This window comes from Dromaius novaehollandiae, chromosome 31 (genome assembly GCF_036370855.1).
Source record: "Dromaius novaehollandiae isolate bDroNov1 chromosome 31, bDroNov1.hap1, whole genome shotgun sequence".
Taxonomy (NCBI): domain Eukaryota; kingdom Metazoa; phylum Chordata; class Aves; order Casuariiformes; family Dromaiidae; genus Dromaius; species Dromaius novaehollandiae.
In genome coordinates this window covers 755,915-769,429 of record NC_088129.1, presented here as the reverse complement: position 1 = coordinate 769,429, position 13,515 = coordinate 755,915, and the positions used below count along the sequence as shown (strand labels likewise).

Sequence of the window (13,515 nt, the reverse complement as noted above, 5' to 3'; positions counted from 1 at the left end):
GCGCTTTCGGACAGACAGTGCTATTCTTGCGATTGCTTTCATGGCAGAGCCGTGAATCTGCTGCAATTTGGTGTCATGATGGCAGGGATCACACTAATTCAGAGAGCTTTTTCTGACTACCAGATGGAACCGTGACGTTATGGGGGATGGAGGTTCACCCTCTGCCCGATAAATAGCTGGAAGGAACAATTAACTGCTGTGTGGCTAATTATAAACTGGGAAGGAAGCCCTCGCCCATGACACAGATAAGCAGGTAGGAGGGTTTTCCTGGAGTCTCACTGGAAATCCAGAGGCTGGAGGACCGATGGGTTGAGGCCATGCATGTTCATAACCCGTTGCTTCAGCAGCTGCCGGCTGCAGAAGTTGCAGGGCGATCGCAGGAGGAAAACTGCAAGGGAGGAAGATATTCGCATGTGGACATACACATAAATGAAGGATACTTTGGCAGCAAGTGAATCCTAATGCTCCAAATGAGCAAATATTTATTTCACTTTAATACCTGCCAGCTGGGCACCTTAACTCTGCTGCGTTTACTAGTGCAGGCAATAAAAGTCTCAAGGTGCACTGCATCCCCAAGATAAATCCTCTTGCTTACGGCACGAGGGCAATGAGTGGCAGAAGGAGGGCAGGACTCTCTCCATCGTGTGTTTTCTTACATCTGGTCTGGGAGGGCCCTTCACACACCCCAGAGGACACGAACAAAATGTGCAGGCAGGTGATAAAGTTGCCCCACCCCAAAAGCTTCTCCGAGATCTCCAGGTGTCTCAATGGCACCACAAGAGCCTTTTCCAACCCTCGGATAGAGCTGGGGCAGGGGATGGAGCCCCTGAGCTCTGCTTTTCAGGGCTTGCATCCAAGCTTAGCACCCTGGGGGAAGCTGCAAGTGCAAGGCAAGAGACTCACCCTCCCTGTCTCCAACCAAAGAAACAAGTCCTTTGAGTCATGGGCGACTTCCACCCTGGAAGCTCTCTCACTCCCAGCTACCCCTCTTCACCCCACAGATGATCAGAGCATATATCAGATATACGGGCCCACGCTGACCCCACTAATGGCCTCTCCAAGGGCTTCCTTCAGTCCACAGCTGGCATCTCCAAGAGCCCGTCTTAGCTCAGGCGGCTCGTTCAAACCACTCCTCTCGAACCGGGCTCCGGGGAGAGCCGCCGCACTGCAAAAAGCAAAGCTGCTGTTGCACGAGCAGGAAAAATAATGTGTTCATGCACGCCAGAAGTATTTATTTGCACAAGGCATCCACAAGAGCAAAATCACCTCTCTTGCGAATTGCGTACAACCCTTAAAAACACTGACAACTATTCCTTCCCGGTTGCCTGACCGATTAAAAAAAAAAATAGAGATAGGGTCTATCACTGCAGAAGAATCTCTGTATGCCACAAGCTTCCTCTTAGCCCGGCCAAGGGGATGCCTTCCCCAGAAATGACAGATCCACGCCTGGTCCTGCAGGCTTCACGTAAGGAAAAGCCCCCTTGGGAAGTCGGCCCCACAAGAGGGGATGGCGAAGAAAACCTGAGCCATCTTCAGGAGCTCCGAGTGGCCAGCCAGGCTGCGGGAGCTGCTGAAGAAGCATACCCATTTCTGGTGGGTTTGCAGGACACCGAAATCGCTGCTGCTTTTGCAGTCCCTCAGGAAGGTGATGAGGTGGCAGAACTGGTCAAAGCATTTACTGTCATCCACCACAACCCCATGGTCCGCCAAGTACTTGATGCAGGCCTCCACGTCCTCCCACGACGGAGGTCCCCGCAGCTGCATCCACTGGAAACAAGAGAGCGCGTCAAACTGCCCCGTTTGGGCGTCCAGGTACTCGATGAAAGCCACGTAGAGGCTCTGCACGCAGCGGCAGAAACCGTCGCACTGCTCGTCCCTCCCAGCGGCACGCCTCTCCGCCAGCAGCTCCTTCACCCGCAGCGACATGAAATTGTGGGCTTGGCGCTCCAGGAGGGCGCGACGGACCGAGGCCAGGACACTGAGCACCTCCGAGAGGGAGTTGTCCTCCCTCGCCAGGGTTTTGAGGTGCATGTCGAAGACGGACACCTGCGAGGCCAGGTGCTGCAGGTAGATCTCGCTGAAGTCGTCCTCGAAGAAGCTCTTGATGGCAGAGGGGGGCTTGTTAAGGGAGAGGAAGAAAGATTTCAAGGCTGGGAACGCTTGAAGCAGCCGGGTGACCGCCGGGAGCAGCAGCAGCCAGGGCGTCCTGCCGTAATACAGCAACCGCCGGTACTCCCTTTTGGCGAACTCCAAGAAGTCTTTCAGCGGCTCCGTCCACACGGCGTAGACGGAGACGTAGGTGTAGATCTTCCAGACGATGGACTGGATGTCGACCTCCAGGCTATCTGCCCCGTGTTGGATGCAATTGCTGAGGATGTGCGCAGGGCAGTCGGTGGCGATGAAAGCACCTTTCAGCAGCTCCCGCAGCCCGGGGACGTCGGCCGGGCCATCGGCCGGCCCGAGCCCCCCGAACATGGCGTTACGGCTGTCGCCCACTATCGCGACGCATTTCTGACGCAGGCCGTGCCTTTCCAAGATCTCCCAAGCGAGCATGGCAGCGGCGGAAGGCACCGCCTCGCCCGGCTCCGGCTCCACGGCCATCACCCTTGTTTGCAGACCACCCCTCTTCCAGTCAAAATACCGGATTTGGATGGGAAACGGCGTCCCTCCGTCACCGGCGCTGACACCCAGGGCCACCCCGCAGAACGGGACCCCGTCCAGCGGGTCCCCCGCACCATGGTCCAACCCGAAGGGAGCCAGTGCTTCCTCCAACCTCGCCTCCGTCTTGATCTGCAAGCCCAACACGTCTACACCAGGCTCAGGCATCTTGGCCAAGCCGGGCGAGCCGGCCAGGGAGTCGCAGCAGTCCTGGAGCACGGTGGTGGAGAAGCCCAGGGCGTTTTCGGATGCCACGTCGAAGGGCTGGCAGTCAGCAGGGAGGAAGCAGCCGGCCAGCTTGGCCGCCGAGCTGCCCCCCAGCACGTTCCTCTTGTGCTTCATGGACTGCACGTGGGCTTCCAGGTCGAGGGAGCCCTTGTTGGCCACGGAGACGTAGGTGCCCTCCTGGCACACCAAGCACTCGGCCTCCCATCTCTCCCGGCCCACGCGGAAGCAGGGGTATTTGGCCTGGAGCTCCTCGGTAAATTTGCATTTCCGCTTCGGCATGATCCGGGCAAGACTCAGCTCAGCCTGGAAGCGAGAAGGAGGAGAGTGAAAACCTGCAGAACGGTGGTCCCGTGGGTGCTCTCCCATCTCATCCCCGTCACCCACATGGGATGCTCAGATGCATCCCAAACATCCCACAGACCTATGAAATAAGCCCAAACATTCCCGCATCTGCGGCGGGAGCTATCCCAAAACAGCCGCGATCACGATTTGCAAGAGGGGACCCGCACCTAGAGAGCACCGGTGCCGCGAGCCGTGTCCCGCATGCGGCGCCGAAGGGGCTCGGGAGCGGTCCACTCCCCCGGCGGGCCGGCGGTGGGGTGGGATGCCAAGACGCTTGGCGGCAGAGGGAGCATCGCCGAGAGGCTCCGCTGGGGAACAGAGGGCACGGAGGAAACCTGTTGGGGAGGAGAGTAGGGGATGAGGACGAAAAAGCGGAAGAGAGGGAGAAGAGGAGAGGGAGAAGAGGAGAAGAGGAGGAGGAAAAAAGAAGAGGAGGAGGAAAAAAGAAGAGGAGGAGGAAAAAAGAAGAGGAGGAGGAAAAAAGAAGAGGAGGAGGAAAAAAGAAGAGAAGAGAAGACAGAGATAAGGAAGGAAAAGCGAGAGAGAAAGAGAGGGAGCAAAGAAAGCAAAAAGCAAAGAAAGCAAAGAAAGCAGAATGAAGAAAGAGGAAAAAGGGCAGAAAACGAGAGAATAGGAAAAAGGGAGAAAATGAGAGAATAGGAAAAGAAAGAAAAGAGGAAAAAGAAAAGAGGAAAAGAAAGAAAAAAACCAAAAGAAAACAAAGAAAAGGGAGAAAGGAAAAATGGGGGGAAAGACAGAATGAGGAAAGGAGAGAGGGAGTGATGGAGGGAGGGAGGGAAAAAAACAGAAGCAAAGTCAGAAAGAACAAGAGAAAGAGAGAGAAGGAAGGAAGAGAAAGAGAGAGGACAAAAGAGGAGTTTTTCAGGCAAAACTCACTTCCCGAACCTCCCTGCAAAGCAGCGCCGTTTCCGCGCAGCCCGGCAGGCGCCGATGCGTGGCCCGCGGAGACGGTTCCTGCTCCACCGCCGCTGACCCAGGAAGCTCAACCCGCCCTGGGCACCGGGCCACCGAGCCGGGAGGAAGCGAAAGCCCCCGACCCTCCCCATACAGCGGCGTGCGCCGACAACCAAGCCTGTCCTGTACAGCGCCGTGCACCGTCCAGCCCAACCTGTCCTGTACAGCGCCGTGCACCGATGACCAAATCCATCTCGTACAGCACCGTGCACCGACGATCAAACTACCCTGTACAGCACCGTGCACTGACAACCAGGCCCATCCTGTACAGCACCGTGCACCAATGATCAAACTACCCCGTACAGCACCGTGCACCAACCAAACCCCTCCCATATAGCGCCGTGCACCAACTGGCAAAACCTGTCCCGTACAGCGCCGTGCACCGATGACCAAACTATCCCCCCCCTACAGCGCCCAGCACCCGCATCTCAAACGCTCCCATACAGCACCGAGCACCTGCCTCCCCGTGCAGCGCCGAGCACCCGCACCCCGAACCCTCCCGTACAGCACCCAGCACCCGCCCCCCCCGTACAGCGCCGACCACCCGCACCCCGCACCCCCCCGTACAGCGCCGACCACCCGCATCCCGCACCCCCCCGTGCAGCGCCGAGCACCCGCACCCCGAACCCTCCCGTACAGCGCCCAGCACCTGCCCCCCCCGCACAGCGCCCAGCACCCGCACCCCGCACCCCCCCGTACAGCGCCCAGCACCCGCATCCCGCACCCCCCGTGCAGCGCCGAGCACCCGCACCCCGAACCCTCCCGTACAGCGCCGAGCACCCGCATCCCCCACCCGTACAGCGCCGAGCACCCCACTTACCGCACTCGGCCCCCACCGCCGCGGTCCCACGTGGGGGGGGGGGCGTGTTCGCCCGCCCCTCCCCCTTCCCGCGAGGCCATTGGTCCGCCGCGCTGTCACTCTCGCCTCCGGCAGGGAGGGCGGGGCGGGGCCGTAGCACGGGGCGGGCTCGCTCCGCCCCCGCCCTCCTGCTACCGCCTCTCTCGCTGCGATTGGTTCATGCCGCTGTCACTCTCGCTTTGTGACGCGGCGCGGAGGAGGGCCCTGCCCCCACGGGGCGCGGCCCTCTGCCCATATCCCCGCCCCCGCGCTCCTTCCCTCCTCGCTATTGGTCGACCTCGCCGTCACTCCCGCCTCCTGCCCGGGGGGCGGGTAAAGACGCCCTTTAACGTGTTCGGCGCCACGGCGGGCAGGGAGGGCGGGTCCGGCAGTGACTGCCCGTGATTGACAGCGCGGGCGCCCAATGGGTCGCGCTGCCGGGGGTTCCCCTCTCTGCGGGAAGGAAGCGCCCTGTGCCCCGCTGCCTGCCGCCGGTACGGCGGCCGAGAGGGGCCAAGGGGGTGTTTGCGAGCTGGGTGGGGAGGGCAAGGGGAAATGGGGGGGGGGGCGAGATGCAGGGGGTGCAAGGGGAAGAAGGGTGCAAAGGGGAGGAGGGGGGGCACGGGGGTGCAAGGGGAAGGGGATGCATGGGGGTGCAAGGGGAGGGTGCTGCAAAGGGGGATACAAGGGGGTAGGATGCTGGGGGGGTGCAAGGGGAGGGTGCTGCAAAGGGGGGGTGCAAGGGGGAGGGGAGGCATGGGGGTGCAAGGGGAGGGTGCTGCAAAGGGGGGTGCAAGGGGGAGGGGAGGCATGGGGGTGCAAGGGGAGGGTGCTGCAAAGGGGGGGTGCAAGGGGGAGGGGAGGCATGGGGGTGCAAGGGGGTAGGGTGCTGGAGAGGGGTGCAAGGGGGAGGGGATGCATGGGGGTGCAAGGGGGTAGGGGGCTGAGAGGGGGTGCAAGGGGGAGGATGCATGGGGGTGCAAGAGGGTAGGGTGCTGAAGGGGGGTGCAAGGGGGTAGGGTGCTGAAGGGGGGTGCAAGGGGGAGGGGATGCATGGGGGTGCAAGGGGGTAGGGTGCTGGAGAGGGGTGCGAGGGGAGGGTGCTGCAAAGGCGGGGTGTCTGGGGGTAGGGTGCTGAGGGGGGGTGCAAGGGGGTAGGGTGCTGAAGGGGGGTGCAAGGGGGAGGGGATGCATGGGGGTGCAAGGGGGTAGGGTGCTGGAGAGGGGTGCAAGGGGGAGGGGGCACATGGGGGTGCAAGGGGAGGGTGCTGGAGAGGGGTGCAAGGGGGAGGGGATGCATGGGGGTGCAAGGGGGTAGGGTGCTGAAGGGGGGTGCAAGGGGGAGGAGGTGCATGGGGGTGCAAGGGGAGGGGGGTGCAAAGGGCATGCAAGGGGGGGTGCAAGGGGAAAGGGAGGTGCATGGCGGTGCAAAAGGTAGGGGGTACATGGGGGTGTGAAGGGAATGGGTGCCTGGGGGTGCAAGGGGGGGGCCCTGGGGTGGTGACACAGGGCGTCCGTGCAGGATGCGGCCCCTTTCCGACGGGCCCCGAGCGGATGCCGCGACATGAGGATCCAAGAACAGGCATCGATTAGCCTGCAAGGATGCCCAGACCTGGGTGCTGGGTGCTCAGCCCCGGGGCATGCTTAGGACTGGGTGCTCATCCTGCAGGGATGCCCAGACCTGGGTGCTGGGTGCTCAGCCCCACGGCGTGCTCAGGGCTGGGCGCTCACCGTGCAGGGATGCTCTGGGCTGGGTGCTGGGTGCTCACCCTGCCAGGAGGCTCAGAGATAGGTGTTCATCCTGCAGGGATGCTCAGGGCTGGGTGCTCAGTCCCGGGGCATGCTCAGGGGTGGGTGCTCTTGCTGCAGGGATGCCCAGACCTGGGTGCTGGGTGCTCAGGGCTGGGTGCTCACCCTGCAGGGATGCCCAGCCTTGGGTGCTGGGTGCTCAGGGCTGGGTGCTCAGCCCCAGGGCGTGCTCAGGGCTGGGTGCTTACCCTGCCAGGAGGCTCAGAGCTAGGTGTTCATCCTGCAGGGATGGTCAGGGCTGGGTGCTGGGTGTTTACCCTGTAGGGATGCTCAGGACTGGGTGCTCACCCTGCAGGGATGCCCAGACCTGGGTGCTCAGCCCCAGGGCGTGCCCAGCCTTGGGTGTTCACTCTTTAGGGATGCCCAGCCTTGGGTGCTGCATGCTTGGCCCCACTGGGTGCATCCCAAACCCGCCCCCCCCCCCCATGCACAGGGGGGGCCGCAGGACCCTTCCCACCCCCGCGGGCTGCACTGGCAGCACCCCCGGGTGCCTTGCAGCACCCCCTCACCCGGGCACGGCTTAACCCTTTGCAGCGAAGGGCTGCGAAGGGTTAAAGCACCCTCCTGCCTCTGAGTGACAGCGGCGGCGGCCAGTCCCGGCTGCTGGAGCCCGGGTCCCCCGCGGGGGGGGCGCCGGGCCCGGCCGCTCCGGCCCTTTGTGTCGGGCAGCCCCTGCGAGCCGGGCGCTGCGGGGTGTGCAGCGCCGAGCACCGCGCCAGGTGCGGCGGGGCGCGTTGCGTGCTTTTGCTCGGGGGTGGGTGGGGGGGTTGCAAGGCCGGGGTGGGGGGGAGGCTTCGCAAGCTTGCCGGAGCTTTTGCAAGGCTGGGGTTGGTGGGGGCGGCTTTGCAAGGCCGGGCGCTGCGGGGGCACTTTGCAAGGGGGAGGGGGCGGCTTTGCAAGTTCCCGGCGCTTTTGCAAAGCTGGGGGTGGGGGTATTGCATGGGCTTGGGGCTTTTGCAAGGCCGGGGGCCTGGAGGGGGGGGGTGGGCACGGTGCAAGGCGGCGGGGAGCGGCTTTGCAAGCCCCCAGGAGCTTTTGCAAGCCGCAAGGGCCTGGGGGCTTTGCAAGGCCGGCGGGGGCGGGGGGGCACATTGCATAGCCCTGGGGCCTTTGCAAGGCCTGGGGGAGGGAGGGGGGCATGCTGCAAGGCTGGAGACGGCTTTGCCAGCTTCCTGGAGCTGCTGCAAGCTTGCAGGTCGGGGGAAAGCACGTTGCAAGGGCCTGGGGGCTTTGCAAGGCTGGGGCTCGGGGAGGGGGGGCACATTGCATGGTCCTGGGGCCTTTGTAAGATTTTTGGGGGGGGGGGCAGCATATTGCAAAGCTTCAGGATGGCTTTGCAAGCTTCCCAGAGCTTTTCAAAGGCTGGGGGTCTGGGGGAGCACGTCGCATGGTCCTGGGGCCTTTGCAGGGCTGGGGGGGGGGCACATTGCAAGGCTTGGGGGCTTTGCAAGGCTCGGAGCTGGGGTGGGGGAGCCTGGGGGCTTTGCAAGGCTGGGGGCTGCCTTTGCAAGCTACCTGGAGCTTTTCAACAGTGGGGGGTTGGACCCTTTACACATAGCAAAGGCCTGGGGGTGTTGCAAGGGTCTGGAGGGGGGGGTTACAAGTCTGGGAGCTGGGTGGGGGGAGCTTTTCAAGCCTCCAGGTGCTTTTGCAAGACTGGGAGGCAGCAGGAAGCCTATTGCATGGTCCTGGGGGCCTTTGCAAGGCTGGGGGTCCGGTCGGGGTTGGGGGGAAGCACATTCCATGGCCCTGCGGCCTTTGCAAGGCTGGGAGCTGGGCCGGGGGGGCGGCTTTGCAAGCTTCCCAGAGCTTTTGCAAATCTGAGAAGTGCAGGAGGTGGCTTTGCAAGCTTCCCAAAACTTTCGGAGCCTGGAAATCAGGGGAGAGTGTATCGCGTGGTCCCAGGGACTTTGCAACGGTGTTTGTGGCGGGGGTGGATTTGCAAGTTTTTTGGAGCTTTAGCTAGCCTGGGAATTGAGGGACAGCGAGCATTGCATGGTTCAGGGGGGGCTTTGCAAGGCCAGGAGCTGGGGGTGGAACTTTGCAAGCTCCTTGGGGGCTTGGCAAGGCCGGGGCTGGGTTAGGGGCAGCTTTGCAAAGCCGAGATCCACCGGCTGTCCTCACCGTGCCCCGCTCTCTTGCCCGCAGTGCCGTCCTCGCTCGGCGCTTTGCAGAGCCCCCCGCGGCGTCTCGTTTCCCGGGAAGGCCGGCGAGCCCGAGCCGCTCGCCCAAAGCATGGAGATGCAAGAAGGAGCCATGGAGCCGGAGCCCAAGCCCTGCCGGCAGCCTGCAAAGGAGCCGCCAGCGTCCTCCGGACTGCGCTGGCCGCGCTCGCGGCTGCAGCAAGAGGGGGTCTCGCGACGCCCCGCGGCCCAGCACCCAAAGGGGCCGCAGGCTTTGAGGACCTCGCCGGGGGTCGTGGGGGCCCCGGGCCCCGCCGGGAGCAACCCTCACCTCCCCGAGCTGTCGCCGGACGACGACGCGGAGGCCTACCTGGCCTCCTTCGAGCGGGTGGCCGAGACGTGCCGCTGGCCCCGCGGGGAGTGGGTGACGCGGCTGGTGCCGGCGCTGAGCGGCAAAGCGCAGCAAGCCGTGAGCAGCCTGGCAGCAGGCGACGCGGGGGACTACGGCAAGGTGAAGGCGGCCATCCTGCGTGGCTGCAGCGTGGGCACGGAGATGCGGCGCCTGCGCTTCCGGCAGTTTCGGTATCAGGAGGCGGCGGGACCGCGCGACGTGTACCGGCGCCTGCGGGAGCTGTCGCACCGCTGGCTGCAGCCCGAGGTGCGCACCAAAGAGCAGATCATGGAGCTCCTCGTCCTCGAGCAGTTCCTCAGCATCCTCCCCGAGGAGATCCAGAGCTGGGTCTGGGTGCGGCACCCCGAGTCGTGCGCCCAAGCCGTGGCCCTGGCCGAGAGTTTCCAGCTGGGGCAGCGAGAGGCCGGGATCTGGGAGCAGCAGGTGAGGACGGCGCAAGCCACCGCTCTGCAGATCTTGCCCCACTTGCACGCTCCCATCCTCAGCCAGCGGATGTGGCAGCCCTCCTGCATCTCCTCACCTCTAAAATTGGTCACAAATCCAGCCCCCGGTGTCGCTTGTCACCTTTGGAGCTCATTTTGACAAGCATCCCATAAATTCCCACAGGAGCTTTGAGCTCAGGAGATGGTTATCCCCAAAAGGCTCCCAAAACCCAGGAGCGGGGCGCGAGGTGCAGGAGGGCTCTGCAGTCCTCCCAAGGGGTGCTCAGGGCACCCATTTGCAACGCCCCACACCACGGGGGTGCCTCTTGAGACGCGACTCCTCACCGTGGCTCTTAGGTGCCCCTTGTGCCTTCGTCCTCCAGGTCACAGTGCGCGTGAAGGTGGAGGAGGTGGCCCCGGAAGACATGGAGAGCCCCGAAAACCTGTGGGAGTCTCAGAGCCCCCCGTCAGAGCCACCTCAGCTCATCTCTGACGACGATTCCCAGGGGGAAGTGGCATGGAGCAAGTTCAAGTTTCCCCATGCCCCTGAGGATGAGGTGCAGAACCTGCAAGGAACAGGTAAGAAGCACAAGGAAGAGGCACTTTTTCCCCCAAAGAAGGGGGGAGATGGCTGGTATAGGAGCTGGGGAGCTCCTGGAAGGTGGGTACCCTCAGCACAAAGCTTATTTGGAGGATGCGTCCCCTGGGATTGCTCCTGGGTGGAGGCAGTGCCTCACGAGATGAGCTCTGCTGTCTGGCACAGTCCTCCCTACCTTCTCCCAGATGCTTCCTCCAGGCTCCCATGACGTCTCCACTCTCCTCTTGGGAGTTTTCTTTGCCCTTGGTAGCCAACGCATGAGAATGAAGAAAATGGCCAAAAAGAACGTCCTGGTGCTGTGAAAGCTCATGGGACGTTGAAGAAAGGGAGAGGAATGTGACCCCCCAAGAGGAGCTAGGTAGAAATTCCCTCAGACCCACTACTCATGCTGGGGCAGCCACGCATGACCTTGAGCTCTTTTCTGGTATAGCAAAGACGGTCTTGGCTGCTGCTTGTGTTCAAAAGCCAAACTGAAGCAAGAAGAGGCACTGGGAAAGGTTTCTGAGATGGCCAGGTGGGCATTTCTTGCCATGGGAGAGATCTTACCAAGATCTCATTAGATCTTGATCTCTTCAGTTGCAAAGAAAGGGAAAGAAGGAAGTCTTGGAGCAAAGATCACAAGCGTCCTTGAGAGAGCTCTTGTTCTCACCGTTTGTTTTTCTGGGAAACCTTTAGCACCAAAGCCTTCCTCCCTTCTTCCAGTCCCTGCAGGGATCCTCAAGACAATGCTTAGAGCCATTTTCACCTTTTGGGGACGATGCTCAGAGTACACAGGGCTCCTCTCTGACCACCTCAGTGGCCTTCCTTGCCTGCAGGACCAGCCATGGCCTCCCTACCAAGCTCCTCTCTCGAGGTGGCCTCATCTTCCTTGTTCCCTGATGTGGTTTGACTGCCTCCCATGACGCCAAGGATTCGGGATGTTTGCTCAGTGGTGGGAGTGGGACCGTCTCTGGGGTAGGGACATTGCTTGCTCTCTGCCATCCAGGGCAGAGAAGACAGCGATGCTGGAGAGTTGAGGAAATGGTACCTTCAAGGCCACGTTGCACCTAAGGGTGGGTTCATTCGGGGTGGGAATGGAGGGGAAAGAGGGGAATTAGGTTCAGTCAAGTCCTGGTGTGGCAGGGGCGGCTTCCCCAGCAAAAAGCAACTTGTGGAGTAGCTTCTCTTTTCTTTTTCCCCACCTGGCAGGTCCTGGGATGGGGAGCAGAGGGGAAGACCAGACCATTTTGCAAAGACAAGAGACCCTGCATCTACCCAGGGCCCTCCAGGGTGGCTCTGAGGGGATTGTGGTCCGGAGCCCCATGCAAAGAGAGATCTACAGGAGGCAGAAAGGGATCCCACGGGATTCCGCGGTCTTCCCGCAACCCCCTGGCCAAGGGCTGCTGGGGACTGTGAGGGACGTCAAAGGCCAGGAGAGCGGTGCCCACCGGCCGGAGAAACCCCACCGCTGCCGCGACTGCGGGGAGCGTTTCTGGGTGAAGCACGAGCTGGCGGCGCACGGGAAGGTGCACGAGAAGGAGCGTCCCTACCCTTGCGCCGAGTGCGGGAAGAGCTTCAACCGGCTGACCCACCTCAAGACCCACCAGCGGACCCACACGGGGGTGAAGCCCTACTCGTGCGGCGAGTGCGGCAAGAGCTTCGGGCACCTCTCGACGCTGACCACCCACCAGCGTCTGCACACGGGCGAGCGGCCCTACTCCTGCGGCGCCTGCGCCAAGACCTTCACCAACCCCTCGGACCTCAACAAGCACCAGCGGTCGCACACGGGCGAGCGGCCCTACCCCTGCGCCGAGTGCGGCAAGCGCTTCAGCCAGCAGTCCAACCTCACCATGCACCAGCGGAGCCACACCGAGGAGCGGCCCTACCCCTGCGGCGAGTGCGGCAAGAGCTTCAAGTACCTGGCGGACCTCACGGTGCACGAGCGGTCGCACACGGGCGAGCGGCCCTTCCCCTGCCCGCAGTGCGGCAAGAGCTTCAGCAACAAGTCCTCCCTCGCCCGGCACACGCGGATCCACGCCAGGGCTGCGGCCAGGAACAAGTGACCGGCGGCCAGCTCTGGGTGCCTGCACCTACCGGCGATGGAGAGGAAGAGGAGGGCAAAGCTGCTTCATCCCCGCTCTCTCCGCTCGTGCCGCTTCCTCGGGCCTCGCAGGCTCTCCAACGGAGAAGCAGAGGATGACGATGGGCTCTTCACCCCAACGCGAGGATTCGGTGGTCCTGCGCCCGCTCGGCCAGCAGCGGAGCGACCCATCCCTCCGTCCGTCTGCTCCCGGTTTTCTCGCCGGCCATGCGTGAGCAGGCCCTGCCGTATTTTTTTTTTCCGGATGTTCTCTCCAGGGGATTTCTCTGAGCCAGGGCATTACTGGAGCTGGGAGCCCAAAGGAGGTCTTGTGCGGGTTGGGGTGAAGATGAGTTGATGAGCGACATCTCCCGGCTCACCACCACCGAGGTCCTGCAAGCCCAGCAGGTCCAATGCCTCCGAGGACGTTCTCGGCCGTTTTCTCGGCCGTTCTCTCTGGGCACACGGTTCTCTTCTACGCTCCAGCTGAAAGATTTTTCCCACCACCCCCAGCTTCTGCACCATCGCCGTGCCCAAAGCCTGTTGCCCGGACGCCCCATCATCCCCCTGCTTGGGCAGCTCGTCCCACCAAACTATGCATTTCCATTCGCAACTTACTTTTTATTCCTTTTGGTATTTATTCATCGCTCCCTCAGCTTTCCTCGCCTGCCACCCCCTTTCCTCCAGGCCAGACCCTCTTTGGTTCAAGGAGGCTGCTCCGTCCTCCCTGTCCCGCCGCAGCAAGTGACTCCTGTCCCGTCATGCCGGTAGCAACCTCCCTGCACGCAGGGCCTTAAATTTTGAAGACTGACCTACCTCATCTGCTGCTTCTCTGAACTTCTAGGACTTTATTTGAATGCCTGGTCACTTGAATAGCGCTTTTTAGCAGTTACTGCTTTGTATTCTTACTTGTGTGCTCCCTGTTTGTGCGGAAATGTCCTCCCCGCTGCCCTCCCCGGGTCTCTGTTGCCGTCTGCCCTGCGTTGGGTTTGCTCCCTGCTTTCTGCCGTCCCGCTGCCCCCATCGCTGTAACGACGTTTTTAGCAATCTC

At 62.2% G+C, this 13,515-nt stretch overlaps 2 protein-coding genes across 3 annotated transcripts; one reads left to right on the top strand and one right to left on the bottom strand.

The window, feature by feature from the left end:
• Positions 1 to 1,209: 1,209 nt before the first annotated feature.
• LOC112995595 (uncharacterized) lies at positions 1,210 to 5,102 on the bottom strand. The gene is made up of 2 exons (XM_064499585.1): positions 5,024 to 5,102; positions 1,210 to 3,189 (listed from the first exon to the last, which is right to left on the bottom strand). The coding sequence occupies exon 2, from the start codon at positions 3,163 to 3,165 to the stop codon at positions 1,462 to 1,464; it is 1,704 nt and encodes a 567-aa protein (XP_064355655.1). The 5' UTR covers positions 3,166 to 3,189; positions 5,024 to 5,102; the 3' UTR covers positions 1,210 to 1,461.
• A 376-nt stretch (positions 5,103 to 5,478) lies between these two features.
• On the top strand, positions 5,479 to 13,515 carry LOC112995789 (zinc finger and SCAN domain-containing protein 31-like). 2 transcript variants are annotated; one of them, XM_064499574.1, is made up of 4 exons: positions 5,479 to 5,535; positions 8,999 to 9,808; positions 10,191 to 10,386; positions 11,594 to 13,515. In XM_064499574.1, the coding sequence occupies exons 2-4, from the start codon at positions 9,086 to 9,088 to the stop codon at positions 12,445 to 12,447; spliced, it is 1,773 nt and encodes a 590-aa protein (XP_064355644.1). In that variant the 5' UTR covers positions 5,479 to 5,535; positions 8,999 to 9,085; the 3' UTR covers positions 12,448 to 13,515. The 2 variants fall into 2 exon arrangements, with proteins under 2 accessions (XP_064355644.1, XP_064355643.1); XM_064499573.1 differs by lacking the exon at positions 5,479 to 5,535 and adding an exon at positions 6,535 to 7,569.